At 42.0% G+C, this 17,121-nt stretch overlaps 1 protein-coding gene across 2 annotated transcripts in view; it reads left to right on the forward strand.

Moving 5' to 3' along the window:
- Positions 1-17,121, forward strand: part of LOC149868273 (uncharacterized) — a 205,758-nt gene that overhangs the window by 147,637 nt on the left and 41,000 nt on the right. For both annotated transcript variants that reach the window (XM_090038323.1, XM_090038324.1), the window contains one exon: positions 9,587-9,745. In XM_090038323.1, coding sequence (XP_089894449.1) covers positions 9,587-9,745 — 159 coding nt within the window. The remainder of the gene's footprint in view (positions 1-9,586; positions 9,746-17,121) is intronic.

Genomic DNA, 17,121 nt, shown 5'->3' on the forward strand with positions numbered 1-17,121 from the left:
TTAGGGCCTCCATTCTTGTCTTCATCTGCCCCATGAAGTAAATGTGCAAAGCTGGTCCTTGAATAGTTGTCATAATTAATTAAGACTTTTCAAAGCTGTATTTTTAATTTTTCTATATGTTGTCATAGACCAAATATATTTAAAATATTATTATGAGATTAATGAAAAGGAATATTAAAGAATTTGCAAAAGTGTTAAACTTGAGTATTTTTGTTTCCATTTCTACTTGGCATAGACTGATATATTTTTGAAAGCAAGTAAAGATTTGCTTTATCAAAATGCAGAACATTTACATTGCTGCATATTATTAAAAAATCCTTTAGGATTAACAGGCAAACTACCAGAAAATGGTTGATGAATGGAACCAGGTGTGGCAGTATGTTCATTGTGGTCAGGAGCATTAATTTAGATTTCCATTAGTGTAGCAAAGAACGTAATTGGAATGAATATGCATTATGACAATGGGCAGATCTGGGATTCTGTAAAGTTGGGGTGACAATATGTGTTAGATCTGGGCATCCCCACATCTATTTTTCTCCAGGTAAAAAGAAACTAGAAGCTTTACTAATATCCTAGGATCTTAGGGCTATATTATTCAGTTTACAATTGAAGCAAAAAATATAAATTTGTCAAAATGTGCATTCATTTTTTATATTATACATTATGTATTAAAAAATACAACACGCTAGTCAAGAAACACTCAAAAGCTCAAAAACTGCTGTTTCTTTAATCCTGTAGTCATAAGTCAAATATGCATCTCTTTGTTCCATGAAACAAAATTGTGCCATCTTGAGAATCTTAACAGAGCATCCAATGCTTCAGTGAAAGTTATTTCCACACCAGAGTTTGTTCACCTGGATTTTTAGCAAAGGTTAAAAAGAGTCTTCAGGGCTGTGAAATAGGAACTACATTACCAGAAGCAGCTGGCAGACATCAGAATTGCAAAGGAAAGGTTGATGACTGGGACTTGATCCCTTATCCTACGATCACATATGACATGTCAGGGGGCATGACTGCTGGGATCACACAGCAGATCCCATTGTGCCTTTAACTGAACATTTGCCAATGGCCTTGTTTTCGGATTCTGGAAAGGGCCTTACTCTGTAAAGTGTCATAAACTTCAAATGTTTCATCTAAGCAATTCAGTCATTAGAGACCTGACAGTTAATTATGACCTTTCTAAGATCTCCACGATATTTTTAAAAAAGTCTCATGTTACTGTTCAATACTTAGAAAAAGCATTCAGCACAAATTTCAAATGCATATTAGGTTTTGTATGAGTATTATCAGCTAACAATAGAGTGATTACAAGGGGAAAGACTGTGTTTCTAATTATCAATTTTTTGTAGTGTAAAATCATTTGAAGACCAAATAATTGCCGCTTCATTTTCTTTAACTAACAACCTCAGACTCTAAATACAAAAAACTAGGTTTAAATAATTTTAAGAAACAGAATACTAATTTTGTTCTGACTTTGACTGTGTTCTGTTTTTTATTTTATACTTTTGTCTATAAAAACATTTTCATAAATATCCACAGAGGTTTTGCACTTAAAAAACAGGTTTTAAGCCTAGTGCTTTAAGCATTGACACAACACTCGGTTGATTAATAGCAGAAAGACTTGCTTTAATAACAACCAATAAGCTACAAAACTAAATGACTCTTTCCCAATATCAAATGAGCTAATACAAAAGTCCTAGTACATATTTAGCTGCAGCAATGTTTTTTTCACCAATGCAGGCAGGGAAGCTGGTCCAGTCTTGCAGCCTTCACTGATCAGGATCCTTTCCTGGTTAAGCTGGGTACAGTATGGCTTCTTCATCTTTCCTGCACTGTGCACTTTGCTGGCAGTTCTGTCTTGCTTTATCTGTTTAATTGTATAGCTTCAAAGCATTTTCCCTTGATGGTTGGCTGATTTAAAGTCCATTCAAAACAAGAAGGAAAAGGGTGACCATCATATTGCAATTGTTAAATTGCCTGGCTCCTGTTTTTGAATTTGTCTAGGTGTGAAGACTTTTATGTTTTTTGTAGCCCCTGACTAGCTTAGCAATTAAATGTGATAGGCCTTGAGTGGTCAAACAGAACGCTTAGAGTCATTGGTTACTGGACTGGTTTTTGGGTATTTGTTTATCAACAGGGCAAATTTGCAATAGCTTGTACTGGTATGGTCGATTTATAAAACTCCAGGCATACATTGAATGTTTGAGACTTTTGTAACATCTTAGACATTGGATACCTGTTTTGAGAAACATGAAGATGTCACATACAGGTCATCTTTCTTGCATCTTTTACAGTAGTGGTCTCCAACCTTTTTAAGTAGATCACCTTTGGCATTTAAAAGCAACCCAAGATCTACTGTGTGTTGCTGCCAACCCTCACACACCCCATCCAGCAGGTAAATATGTGGGGAGGAGAGGGGGAGCTGATTGAGGCAGAGAGAGAAAAAGATATTTGAGGGAACCCCTCCCCAGCAGGTAAGTCCCACCTGGCTGGGGCCCTCCTCAACTTAACCCTGCTCCTGCCTCTGCGGCACTGTTGCGGGGGCCTTGATCTAGCCCCTACTTCTTCCCTTTCCCATGGGCTGAACTGATGGGGTGGGGCATGTGAGTGCATGCATATGGGCACTCAGCCCCCCCACCCCCCCTCAGATCGACTCCAAGAGGCTTCAAGACCTACCTCAAAAGGCTCTGAGATCTACTGGTGGATCAAGATCTCAGAGGAGTCCAGTGTAGAGCCACTCATAGAGGCCTGAAGACCAAGCCATACAAAGAAAGGCTGATATGTGGGACTGTTTAGCCTACAAAAAAGACTTCAGAGGGATTTGGTGGCATCTTACAAACATATCAGGGAAGAGCACCAGGGCCTAGATGATCAACTGCTCATCAAAGCGCCCCAGGGGAAACCAGAAGCAATGGTCATAAACTGCTAGAAGAAGTTTTCAGACTGGATGCAAGGAAAAACTTCTTCGTGGTTCATGTGACCAGACTCTTGAATAGACTCCCAGCAGGGGTAGCGCAGGCACCTACCCTGGAGATCTTCAAAAGGAGACTAGATGCACACCTTGATGGTGTTATTTGACCCCATTAATTTTTCCTGCCCAGAGTAGGGGAGCTGGATCCGATGATCTCACAAGGTCCCTTCTAGCTCTAAGCTTCTGTGAATCTATGAATTGTTGTTGTCAGTTATTCTATTGGCTCAGATGGCAAAGGTCTGTGCAGTGGATTTCAATGTTGTGTGCCATTGATGACTCATGGGAGTCAGTATGGTGCCACATGATGGAATTTCTGTTTTCCCAGTTTGCTCTCTTAAAAACATAGTCTGTTGTCTGTATGGCCCTTGCCTCATTTGAATATAGAAAGGCAGGAATGAAGCACAGATCTCCTGGAAAAGAAGGGATTGTCCCACACGTGACTGGTGGGGGAGGCACATGCCCCCCTCCCCCCTCCCAAGATTGTCTCCTGACTCGGCACTGCTCAGGACAGTGACGTTTTGGCGGCACGTTGGGAGGCGTGGAGTGAAACGAAGCCATGGCACAAAAGTATAGTAGTGGATATGGGGCTTTTGGCCTGCCTCTCGGCCCTCCCACAAATTGTGGTTTCCCCCCCTGACTCAGGAGGCACCAGTGACCCCTGGATTGTCCTATTGAAAGAATTGAATGCTACTCTGAAGAAGTGTTTCTATGTAATGCTGAGCATGTCACTTAAATAAATATATTTGCAGATAATGAGTAATTTTGCCCATTTTTTTTTTCAGTACCCAACTTTAGACTCTGAATTTAGACTTGCAGAAATTCTGTACAGCCAAAACCACATCTGGGCTGTGAACAACCAGAATATAAATTGCTAAGTGGACAAAATAGTTATGTTCAATTAATTAAAGACTTTCATAATGTATATGCACAAGAGGATTGCAATGGGCAACCTTAATTCTGGCATTCCACAGCTAGCCTTTATCTGTAATTTTAATATCCTTTTAATGTATAATGTATAATAGCATCTTATCTCTGCAGTCTCACTGTATGAAGTCTATAAATGCAGAGAAAGAAGAGATGATATATTTATTTCTCCTGGATCCCTGCAATATCTTTTCGTACTGTGCTTTAAAATGACCATGGAAACAATATCTTATAAAACAAATTTAAAACAATAATTTCAGAAGTTGTAAATAATGTACACTGCTTTTCTCATGTGTCTCTTTCAGTCTGCCTTGCCTAAGATATATAGCACTCCCATGATGGGCAGTTACCTGAACAATAAAATAATTATTAAGAAACATAATTATTCAGAAAAGATATAATTTTGTAAATGTGATATCTGCTCTTAAATTAGAATATCCTCTCTAGAGAAATCAATGAATAAAATGTTCGTTCTCTCTCTCTCTCTCTTACTGTGTTCCTTCATAAAAGTTGAATGCTGTCAGTGAGTTGATTTGTCTAGAGTTTCAGATATTACTGTACATTTAAGGGACAAAATAATTACAAATCTATTCTTCATCTGGCTGTTAAAATTAGAACAAACTTATGTGGAAATAGTGATACAAAACCCTCTGATTCTCTTTCTGTAATGGTAATGATATGAATTCTGTGGCAATATTGGTTTTGAATTTTGGAAAAGTAGCTCATTTATAGTAGGTCCAGAGATATTGATAAATGCTCAAAGTGAAACTGAAAAAAATACTTTTATTTTGTTAAGGTTTTTCATGCAATTTCCTCAGTGATTTTTACTAGGAGGAAAGGCCTATATACATACACTCTCTCCTCACTCCACCAGAATTTGTTCATTACCTGCAATTAGGATTATATGGTTAATTAATAGTCCACAATGCTTAACCTAATTAATCATCTAAGAAGTATTGCTTTTCTCACTGAAGGGATAATAGAACAGAATATTACCATATTCCTATTGATCAGGTTGACACAAAACGCAGCTGCCAAAACCTGTTTCATTTCTTAAGTTATATTTTTTGTGGATATGAGTGAAACTCCTTTTTGGATTTAGTTAGTCTTTCCCCTGTCTAGAAGTAGTAAATTAATTATACTACTTCCATCTAAAACTTTTATGTATTATCACCTTTCTAGGATTTTGGTGTTGTTATTCACAGTTTATAAAGGCATACAGAAATTGCCTGGCTCCCCAAAGTCGCATAGTGAATCAACTACAAGAACATATTAACTCTAAGTATACCTACAGTGATTTAATGCCTCTTTCTTTCTTATGGTCTCAGCCTCCGAAGTAGCCTTTGGTAGCTGGCAAAAGGAAGAGGATACTTAGCTCATTGGCTACAACCCTGCTCTGAGTGTGATTATGAAAGGATGGGCACATTTGGGATGTATTTGAACACTTGAAGTCATAGCACAAAAATCATGGGTTTAAAAAAAACAACCTTTTGGCTTCTTGTTTTTCTGTTCTTTGATTTCTGATCCATTCAGGTACACTTGTGTAAAGCTTTTGCTTTGCTGTGTAGGGACCACTGACTCTCAGGGATTTAGGGGACCACAGGCTTTAGAGGATTTCAGGGGAAAGCCTGAAATTTAGTGTTGGCTGGAAATGGCCTAAAAGCATGGGCGAGAAGGAGGATGGGGAAAAAAGTTTAAAAATATCTCAAAAAACCAACCTCCTTCCCTCTCCCCAAAAAGCACTTACCTGAAGTATGGAGAAGAAAGTCAGCAAAGCCCCGGAAACACTGTGATAGCCCCACATGTTTCTAGAGGAAGTCTAGTACAGAGTGAGCTCCTGTTGGGGCTCAGCCAATCAGGTTGTTCGATTCCCTGCTTTGGCGGGGAGTTTAAAAGCCTTGCCCAGAGTATAGCAAGTATATACATGCCCTAGGGCCTGTGGGTATAGGCACACTGGGTGCCTGCCCCCACAGCTGGGCATGGGTCACAGGGTGCCCCTGTTGCAGGGGCTTCCCCACACCTAGCATGTTTCTCCTAAGCTCTGCTTTGGTTTGCTGCCATGCAGGAGTGAAGGAGAATTCCCCCTTCCCTTCACTGTGCGATGGGATAGAATGGGGATTGGGAGACCTGTGCTGGGCAGCGGAAAGCCCCTGCTATAGGGGCACCCTGTGCCCCATGTCCAGCTGTAGGGGCAGGCACCTAGCATGGGTCTTGCAAGCCCTACTCCACCCCACCATGCAGAGAAGGGGAGGGGGAAGTTCCCTTCCTCTCCTGCATGGCAGCAGAGCAAAGTAGGGCTCAGGAACCCCTTTGGCAGGCTGGGGAAGCCTCTGCCCCACACCTGGCTGTAGATTTTGCCTGAGGGTCAGCCATCCGTAAAAGCACTCGATAAAAGTTGTTGTTTAATACAGTTTATTAATTATGGTTTTATTAAGACTTTTAAGTGGTGCGCTTTATCCAGAAGTTGTTTAATAAGTAGTGAGCTGCTGTAGAACAGCCTTGTGTGCTGCTTGCTCTATGGCAATCAGCCCCATGGCAGGCTTCCTCAACCAGTCAGAGGTATAGGAGTGCCTGCCGTGAAAAATGCCTGAAATTGGCTCCAGTGAGCCTTCACTTTTCATAGAATCATAGAAAATTAGGGTAGGAAGGAACCACAGGAGGTCATCTAGTTCAGTCCCCAGTTCAAATCAGGACTATCCGCAAGTCCTCTGATTCCCCTTCCCCCTCCCCCCGCACTGGAGTCTGAATTACAGTGGTCCCTAGTTATAAGGACACAGATATTTTATTTATTTATTTATTTATTTTACTTTCCATTGCAAAAGATTTAGGATAAAATTGCAAAAGTTGGCAACAGTGTATTTGGCATGCTTGAAAAAGGGCCTACATCTGAAATCTTTACTCTGGCAAAATTTGCACTGAAAATTTAATGAGAATTTTCCTTAACTACTTCAGTAGTTGGACCATCATGTAATATTTAAGAATTAAATGTACCGTTCTTCCTAAAAACAAGTTATGCAATGAGAAGAGAAGATTCTTAGCTTCTTTCCTGCAATTAGAATGCAAGATGCATATTTTAATAAACCAGAAAAGTACCATGTAAGTTTAAAAAAAAAAAAAAGCACTGTATTGCCTCTTTCAAAGTGTTAATACTCTTACTTTCTATATTCCACCTTGCTCTCTGCGAGTCACTAGAGGGTGATATCAGGTCCTTTTGTTATATAGCAGAGGACACTGTGTCTAGGAAAGGGCCACGTGCAGTGGCATGAACCAGTGATTTGTGACCATGCCTGCTTTAATTTACTTGTATGACTGTTTAGTACAGATAAGATCCAATGCCAGATAATACTGTATCTTAAAGTTATGGAGAATCGGTTGGTAGAGTGCATTTCAGCTTTTTCCTGTAGATACAAGTTTATCCAGCTTTTGGTACTACCCAGCTTCAATTAGATATTAGGTGCAATTCAGTTTCATTTAGGAATTTTTATTTTATTATATCTAGGACTGTGATGCTTAATTTTATTATTCTAAGGTTAAGTATTGCACTTTTAAATTCCTTAAAGCAGTGGTTTTCAAATCTTTTTTAGCTACATAGCCCTTTGCCTGCAAGATGTTGCTGCTCGTACACCCTACACCTGACCCACCTCTGAATGTTTGCTGATGTCAGTGTTAGTTACAGTCAGCAATACTATTACTCATTGTTGACCAATGAGAAGCTCCACTGCCATTATTAATGTAGGCACAAACTCTGGGTTTTATGCAGTTTCAAAACCACTCATTTAAAGTACAAGCTTTTTCAAATGGTTCTCAGCACAGTGGAGTTCAGTCTCTGACTGTGACTTCTAGAACATCCTGAAATGCATTTAGTATTTAATATTAATTTATACTACTTTTTAATATTTATAAATATATTTAATCCCAACCAATCATTTTATTCTGATTTTAAGCTGCTGGATGCTGTGTTGTTCTATAACACTAGGACACCCTAGTGATTGCTGAGAAAACAGTTTGTTTAGACTGCATAGTCATTTCAACCTTTGAACATGGATTGTTTGTTTATTCTGAAATTCATTAAGTGATCTTTTAACCATATTTAATTAGACCAAAATAGTCTCTGTGGAACAGGAACACACATAACTGGGAACACTTGCAAGAAGAGGCCATGTAATTTAGCACAATTCCATCACTACATTAACTTGCTAACAATTTTGGCAGCTTTCTTTAATTATTTCTTTACAAAAAAGTAACCGACCATTCGATCATTGAAAATGACAGTGTGAAACATTCCAAAGATCATTCATTAGCCTTGTTCAAAAAATGCCCATAATTTCATATGCTCTTTTGCAAGTTGCTTTAGAGCTTCAATTTAAAAATAAAGAAAGCAGAAAAAAAAGATTTTAAGAAATCAAAGCAACATTTGTAGTGGGCTGCATCTTCCTCATGTGCTGCTTTTATGGCTGTGCTGTGCTGTATAAAAGTAAGCTGATGTATGTTTATAGATTTATATAAATTATTATGAATAACTAAAGATTTTCTATATCCCATACGATGTATAGGGCCAGATTTTATTGCTGTTATAGAGACAGCAGTGAGAGACTGTTCATAAAGACTGACTGTACTTCAGAAGAGAGATAATAATGCAGCCATAGCAAAATACAGCCAAGCTTTCCTTCTCTTCAAACACACCAGCTTTTACCCGATGACAAATGCTGAATGAATGTTTCACAGGTGTTGCAATGCCCACTGCTTAAATACACTGCATAAGTTAGAATTGATTCTTTTAAGGAGATGTGAATCTTCCAGATCTATTCACACAGAGCATATCTACATAAGAGGCTACGTTGCCATAGCATTGGCCGGCAGAAACTGTGATGCCATAGCTACGTCACCGTTGCAACACACTCCCTTACTACAGCGTGTTGCTGGAACAATGTAGCATCTAAAGAACCATGTGTTGCTGGCACAGCGCAGTGTGGACAGTTACTGTGCTGTTGTTTAGTATTTCCAAAAGGAAGGACTAGATGACGGTGCAGTAACAATGGTGCCCTAGGGGCACACGTAGATGCACCCACAGGGTCTTGTCACTTAAGTATTCTTCTAGGTATTTGACACAGTTTAACCCAGCTTTCCTTGAAAAGTTTGTGCACTAAGTTTTAATCTGGCAGTATTCATTTAACAATGCTAATTTGGTCATGAATCAAGTAGAAGAAAGCTTATTCTCACTTCTGCTGTATCAGACAAATGTACATTTGTTTTAACACCAAATCGTGTATAGTCTTGTAAACTATGTACTAATTACCCAAAGATGACAAAAATGAAGCTTTTAACCTTTGACCTTCTGCAGATTTATCAGATACAGCAGTGTCCTGGTCATTGATGTCTGACCAGTTTTTCTCCTGCTTTTTTTCTTTTACCTTGGAAGTTTATTGCTTTCCATGTTTTAAAATGTTACAGCCTGAAGCATTTAACCTGGGATGTTTGGATTATCGGTGTCTCCTGCAGATAGTGCAAGGTGTTTCGTGATTAAAACTTATTCTATGTATACAGAAAATGCCTAGTATATTACTGAATTATTTAGTCCTTGCAGTATGTATTCCGTTCTCACCTGTGTTTTGCTGAAAATTTAATGCGTTCTGAAAATACTGGGCATGAAAGAGATGGCTTGTATCACTTCTTTCTGCAAATGTTTTACAGGCAAGACTGGAGAACTCGCTGATCCAAGAACTCACTGTGGAGAATGTGCTTGCAGCCCTGCCAGCATTTCCTAAGGGTGCCCCTCAGCAACGGGCCAAAAGGGCTGCAGAGGCCCTGGTAAAAGCAACTAATTATTCCAAGCTAATAGCTATGCAGCAGGTGAGGAAACCTTATTGCATTTTTGGAAGGTATAATTTTTTTTCTGTATCCTGAAGTTTTATTACTTCGTATCTGATGAAGTTCCCTCCATGCTGACTTTGTTCAGCTCCTTCCCCACCAGTCAGTAGGATACTAGATCCTTCCAGTCATTGTAGATGGTGAGGTTGGGGAAAAATGTCAGAGAAGTGACCTAGAAGCTGGTTTTGTTTTGTTTTTCCTCATCTAGTCCGCCCATGCTTTCTGTATTTTTATATATTCCCAGGCCTTGTTTCATTACATGTAAATGATCTCATATTACATTGTCAATATACTTTCTTCCTTTTCAAAAGGTTTTTGCAGCTTCTATAATACAAGAATGTCTAAACTATAAAAAGCCATAGAACTTGAATATTTTAATACTATTACTTTGTTTAGCAGTGATCAAGGAAAATGAAATGCTCTTCTCTAAATAGAAGTATATGTAGAGCATGTTTATTATTGTAAGACTTATGGGTATTGTTGGATATTTGTAAATAAGATCCATTTGAATCTCATTGCAGTAAAGCTAACATTTAACAAATAATTAAGCAAGCAGTTCAAATTTTTCAAATTTTTATAACTAGAGGAGAAAGACGGCTCAGTTCTTTATGATCTTTTTCATGTTGACTAATGTTTAGAAAGCCAAAATAAACTATACTAGTAATTAGCCATTTTTGCAGAATTGAGACCATCAGAATGTCAGTCTTTCTAGTCTGCCAAAGCTTTTTAAGCTCACATCTGAAGAGAGCTGGTATTAATGAGGCCCTTTGTTATTTACATAGTCAATGCCTGGATTTATCAAAGTAAAGACTATCTGATTAGTAAGATTTCAAGACAGTTCTGTGACAAGCATAAAATAGCACTTTTAAGTAATTTAACTTGTGATTTGTTAATTTTGTGATTAGAATAATATTTACTGTACTTTTTTCTGGATTTAAACTCTGCAGAATGATTTTCTTTATTTAAATGGTAAATACAATTAGTTTTCAATACTGTTTTTATAATCTTTTACAATAGCACTCAAATTGAAATCAGGGCCTGTACAAGCAGCTAAGAAGAAACATCCCTGCCCTGAGACTTTTAATGCATATCAGAAGTCCTGCATTGTGGGTTCTCACAAATAGCCTCTATTCTACTCAATACTGAAGAAATGCGTTATCAAGCCCAGACTAAACATGAATAAAGAAATATTATGAGGAGCATGTGTAATGTAAGATGCATCCATATGTTCATAGCCTCTCAGTCAGAAACATCCTAAGAACCTTGGTCTTTAAAATGTGTTGTAGTATCTATCCATTTAATTTAGAGTCTTAGATTCCTTGTAATTGTATGTGTAATTGGGATGTTTAGGTGACCTTAAAATAATTAATTCTTTTACATAAATAGATGCAGAAGCAGCAAGGAGTGGGAGCAAGGCCAGAGGCTGGGAACAGAGCAGAAAGGGTCAGAGGCCTGGGAGTAAGGCTAGAGCCTAGGAAGAGAGCAGAGATTGGGGCCAGGGGCCCAAAGCCTGAAGAGGGTTTGGGGTAGGGCAACAAAGCCCAGAGATCAGGACCAGCACCCTGAAGCCCAGTGAGGGATGGAGGGTAAGGCAAAAAAGCCTGGAGATCAGAGCTAGGGGCCTGAAACCCATGAAGGAGCAGAGGTAGGAGCCTGATTTGGGGGGAGACACAGTGCCTGGGAGTAGCCCACATAGGTGAGGTACCCAAGTGGGGCCTACGGGCAGGGAGGCTGCACCCAGGAGTAGCCATGAGAAGCAAAGTGCCCAGGAGAAGCAGGCAAGCCTGGAAATCACACCAGGGAGTAGCTGAGGTAGGTGAAGTATTCGGGCAGGGAGGCCCAGTCACAGGGACTGAGGCCATGGCCCAAGGGGACTAGAGAACAATATGATTGATAACACCTGTTAGGCATGGGCATGGTGTAAAGAGTGGTTGGAGCCAAATTATAGGCCCTTAAGGCAAAGTAAAAACATCTGAGTGCCCACATGAGATCAGGGATCCCTGCGGATGCCTCCCTTTTTCTAAAAGTTAATAACATTAAGCCATCACAGATGAGAAGACAGGGAGAATGCCCAAAGAGAGTCAAACTAGACAAGGGGGCATTTTGGCCACCCCTCAGATGTTACACACATACTCATCTTTTGTGTTATACTACCTTTGTTTTACAGTTAGATTAGTACCTATTTAACTTAAACACTTTGGGATGAATCAGGATATATAATATGAATGACTTGTTTGGTTCAAGAGATCATGAGGAACAAATTATTCTCTTCCTCAAATTTCAATTCAGTTATTTCCTAATCCCATTTCCTTCCCCCTGATATTCCACTCTTAGAGTGCTATTTTGGTATATTATCCATGCATCACTTAATTGTGTAGAACAAAGTTGAAGCGTCTTTTCTGAGTCTTTTGAAGGATACACTAGCATCTCCAAAACTATTAACCATGTAGTGTATTTTCTCATATATAACACTTCTACAGCCAAATAAGACATGCACCTTGTATTTGGGAAGGCGGAATTAAGAGAGGGAGTTTTTTTCAGTTATGGCTGCATGGAGCAGGGACCTAGGCTAAACTTCAAATGACTTGCCTTCCCTTTCCTGCTTAACTAAAAGCTAAAACTCTAGCTGCTGCTAAAGATTGGTTTTCATGGGTGAATCTATGATTTTGAAAAGAGCTAAAGAGTCTCCAGGGGTGTAAAATAAGAGGAGGGGACCAGAAGCAGCTGACAGACAGCAAAATTACCCAAAAAGAAAGGTTAATTTGATTACTGAAACATCAAGACTATTAAAAAAAGAGAGACACAAAATTGTTAACACCTGTGGAGTGAAATCAATGACTCCTTCCACCACCTGAAGAATGTCACTGCTGCTGCACTGTGGAACAGGAATCAAAGCTTTTATCTTGGGCAGAATACAAATCAGCTTCCCCACTTTAGAGACACACCTCAATTTTGAGGAGCTGATTTTTTGGGAAAGGTGCTTGTGGTATGAGAGTAAATATGGTATTCCTAGAGAATATGTCTCATGCCTTTGAAGTATTTCCTTGTTAGAGAATGATGATTACACTTTCCTGTCTTCTGTTACCATGTTTTGTTCTCTGTTCCTAATGTTAAATTCTGTCATGATTCCTCTGAATCCGGTAACAGCCCGAGGCGCAGTGTGTGGAGAAAATTTTTTTTTTTTAAGTTGACAGTTAATGTAAGATGTAGTCAGATAGCAGTAAAATAATATTACAGTTGGATCTGTTCAGTTTAAACAATTTGCTCACAGGAGCATGGCAACTTCTAGAGATGGGAAGTAATATAAACTTAGGACCTGATCCTGCAAATATGTGTATGGGCACTTAGTTCTTCATCACAGGAAGTACCTAACTTCTTAACATTTATAACTAAGTGCTTGATATGGCTGTAGGATCAGGTTCTTATTCTAGAGCTTATAGAGTTTCCGAGTATGTGAACATACCAGCAATTACTGGTTAGTTGGGTTGCAAGAAATATGTTACTCTTATGTTTGCTTTAGACCTTGGTTAAATGAATAATCAGTAATAAAGGCTTAGTACAGACATTCAAAAAGCCAGAGGTGGAATCGATTCAGTCTTTGCATGCTTGCCTAAACTGCGTAGCTTGAACTGAGAAGCAAGTGAACAGACATTCACTTACAGTTTTGGAAATACAGCTGTGTGCCTGCAGTGGCTCAGGCCAGAAGCTGGGAGGTGCTAGAGCATGGCTCCCAGCCTGTTGGCCACTGCCAAAGGGAAAAGAGGAAGTTCAAGGCTTTTCTGTCCTCCCTGCTCGAGTGGAGGTGGGGCATGACCAGGCACCAACCTGGGACCAGCATGCTGAGACCAGGAGGAGGGGGGCTTTAAACCCTACTCTGTGGCCTGCATGGGACCCCAGCTTGTGGGGGGCCCTGCCAGGGTGCTGAGGGGGGAGAAGAGGATTTAAACCTGCCCCTTAGCATGCAAGGGACTCCAGCTGGGGTCTGCCTGGTGGGGGAGGGGATGGGGCAGCCCTTGCCAGGCTTTTGCCCCACTGCTCCCTGGAGCAGTCTGCTCCCCTCAGTCTGTTGCCCCCAATCTCAAAGAGGGTACAGGGTGAAAGCGGGGCAAAAGCCTGGTAGGGACTGTTCCCTCAGACAGACCCCAGCTGGGGTCCCGGGCCTCTCTCCTGTGCCTTGGCATGCTGTCCTGGGGCCAGCATCTAGCTATGCCCCTGCCCCCTCCTCTGGAGCAGCAAACAGGGAAAAGCCAGGCAGGGGCTGCTGTGCCCCTGCCAGGCAGACGCCAGCTAGGGTCCCAAGGGGGTGGGAGCCCCTCTGCCTCAACCTGCTGGTCCTGGCATGCCCCTGCCCCTGCCCCCTTCGCTCGTGCGGCGAGTAGGGAAAAGCCAGGCAGGGGCCGTTCCAACCTTCCCAGGCAGACCCCAACAGGAGTCCGATGCTGGCAAAGGAGGGGGCTTAAAGCCCACTTCCCCTCCCCGACCTCAGTCTGCTGGCCTGGCTCAGGGTCTGGCTATGCCCTCCTCTCCCCCCAGCTCCAGCAGCAAGTAGGGGAAAAGCCAGGCAGGGGCTGCTCCATCCCCACCATGCAGACCCTGGCTGTGGTCTGGGACTGGGTTCCTCTCCCCCAGCCCCCTTCAGCTAGCTGGAGCAGTGGTAGTGAGTGCTGTGACTAGGAACCAGAGTGGTGGGACCAACCTTGCTATGCTGAAACGGGCAGCACAGCACAGCCCAGGGCTGAACTGGTTTGACCTAAATCAGTTAAATCTGATAGTACATACAACCAGGTTCTTCTTAAACCAGTTTTGGCCATTTTGAAAGTGGTCTGTGTGCACTGAGTTTCTGGGCATTTTTATACATGCTTTGAAAAGTGCCCAGTGCTGCAGTGCTTGCAGTGTATAAGCAGCAAAATGTGCATCAGTGCGGAGAAAGTGACAGTCGTGCACTTTTAAACTAAAACACATTGGAGGTGCTTTAGTTCAAAAGTGCACCGCTGCCATTTTCTGCACACTGACATCAGTTTTGCCGCATGTGGTGCAGCGCGGTGCGCATCAGCTCGCATACAGACCAGATTTGATTAAATCTTCTCTGAAGCGTCGGATCTCCGGCGCATCGTGGAATGACAAAGTATGTGTCTGTTAGAGGTTTAAACCGATTTTTGAATATATCAACCGGTTCATGTGTAACTTGTGTCCCTAGCCTATGGCACTAGAATTATAGATGTAAAGAAATTAAGTAGTTCAGTGAAGCGTTTTCTCAAGGTGAAAGGCTGAGAGGCTTGAAATTAAGTCAGAATGTATTGCTTCATGATATTTACATTTTAATTCTGGAGGAAAAAAAAATGTCTTTCTTCTGCCTGCTAACAGCAAAAAGTTCTGAACCTTAGGCCTTCAGTAAAAGATTGTTTTAAACTAAATTTCCCATTAAACCTTGCAGAGTCAGTATGTTCAACTATCACATTTAGTCCAATAACTACAACTAAGTCCCATTCCTGAATAGGGATGCAGGCATGAATTCAGGCATATCTTTGTAAATCACAACTGTTCAAAATTATTTCAAATCCATTGCTTTTATCCTAGTTATTGTAAAAGGTGTTGTCCTGCAATCCTCTGTTAGTATAATCATTGTATTATTCCTCCTTTTATAACATTTGTTAAGTATTTCCAAATGGCATACCTTGGCTGAATAGAAGTGTCCTTAGGGTCTTTGTCAATGCCTCTACACGAATGCTCGAAGTATGGGGAAGAAGCAGGAGGAACTCGCCCTCCTCCTAGCTGTCACCAGCCCTGACATAGTAGGGATCACAGAAACGTGGTGGGACTCATCGCATGACTGGGCGGTGAGTGTCAAGGGCTATAGGCTATACAGGAGGGACAGGATAGGAAGGAAAGGTGGAGGAGTAGCACTCTACATCAAGGAGGAATATACTTCCTCGTTAATTAGCAAGGGGGCAGAGGGGGGGCACTCTGAGGTGCTCTGGGTTAGAGTAAAAGGCAGTCCAGGGGAGAGAGACTTAACGGTGGGAGTCTACTATAGACCTCCCAAACAGGGAGAAGAGCTCGACCAGGAATTCTTAGGTCAGCTCACAGAGGCAGTGAGGGCTAAAGATGTGGTCATCATGGGGGACCTGAACTTTCCAGACATCTGCTGGGAGGAGCAGTCAGCCAAGTCCTGATCGCTCACGTCGGTTCTAAGCCAGAGTGCAGGACCTCCATCTAACCCAGGAGGTGCACAGTCCCACCAGGGGAGACGCCATGTTGGACCTGGTGCTGGCCACGGGTGATGACCTGGTGAGGGGCCTGCGGGTGATGGGCCACCTGGGAGACAGTGATCATCGCTTGCTGGAATTCACCATCCAGTGTAAGGTGGCAAAGGGCTGCAGCAAGGCAACAGCCCTAGACTTTAGGAGGGCTGACTTCAACAAGCTAAGGAGGATCGTTGGGGAAGCGCTGAGGACCCAGAGGGGAAGGGAATCAGATGTCGAAGGTGAGTGGTTGCTCCTTAAGGAGACGATCCTCCATGCCCAAAGGGAGGTAATCCCAACAAGGGTCAAAGGGAGCAGGAGGGCACATAAACCCCCATGGCTCACTAAGAGCATCCGGGAATGTCTCCTTGCTAAAAGGGAGGCATACACCCAATGGAGAGATGGGGTCATCACCAAGAAGGACTATGTTACAGTCACCCAAGGATGTAGGGGGGCAGTCAGGAGGGCCAAGGCAGAGATGGAGATAGGACTAGCTTCCCGGATTAAGGACAATAAGAAGTCCTTCTTCAAATACATAGGGGGTAAAAAGAGGGTCCCGGGTAATGTGGGGCCCCTGCAGGACACGATGGGCAACTTAGTCATCACACCAGATGACAAAGCTAACATATTTAACGATTTCTTTGCCTCTGTCTTCCTAAGTAGGGACCAGTTCAGCCACCTCCCTGCTGGGCCCCCCTCGGGCCCCGGGAGAGACACGCCTGGGCCAGGGGTTAGCGAGGAGTTAGTTAGGGTACTTCTGGAGAGGCTGGACGTGTTCAAGTCCGCTGGTCCGGACGATCTTCACCCTAGGGTTCTACAGGAACTGGCCGAGGTCATTGCGGGACCCCTGGCGCGGCTCTATGAGCACTCGTGGTGCTCTGGTGAGGTGCCAGAGGACTGGAAGAGGGCCAATGTGGTCCCTATCTTCAAAAAGGGAAAAAAAGAGGACCCGGGAAATTACAGGCCAGTTAGTCGTACCTCAATCCCGGGTAAGCTCTTTGAAAAAATTATCCTGGCACACATCCAGGAGGGCCTTGCGGGGGAATGCATGCTCAGGGGCAACCAACATGGGTTCATCAGTGGCAGGTCTTGTCAGACCAACCTGGTGGCCTTTTA

The sequence above is a fragment of the Crocodylus siamensis genome, chromosome 3, assembly GCF_052110815.1.
Source record: "Crocodylus siamensis isolate JL-2025a chromosome 3, ASM5211081v1, whole genome shotgun sequence".
Classification (NCBI taxonomy): Eukaryota; Metazoa; Chordata; order Crocodylia; family Crocodylidae; genus Crocodylus; species Crocodylus siamensis.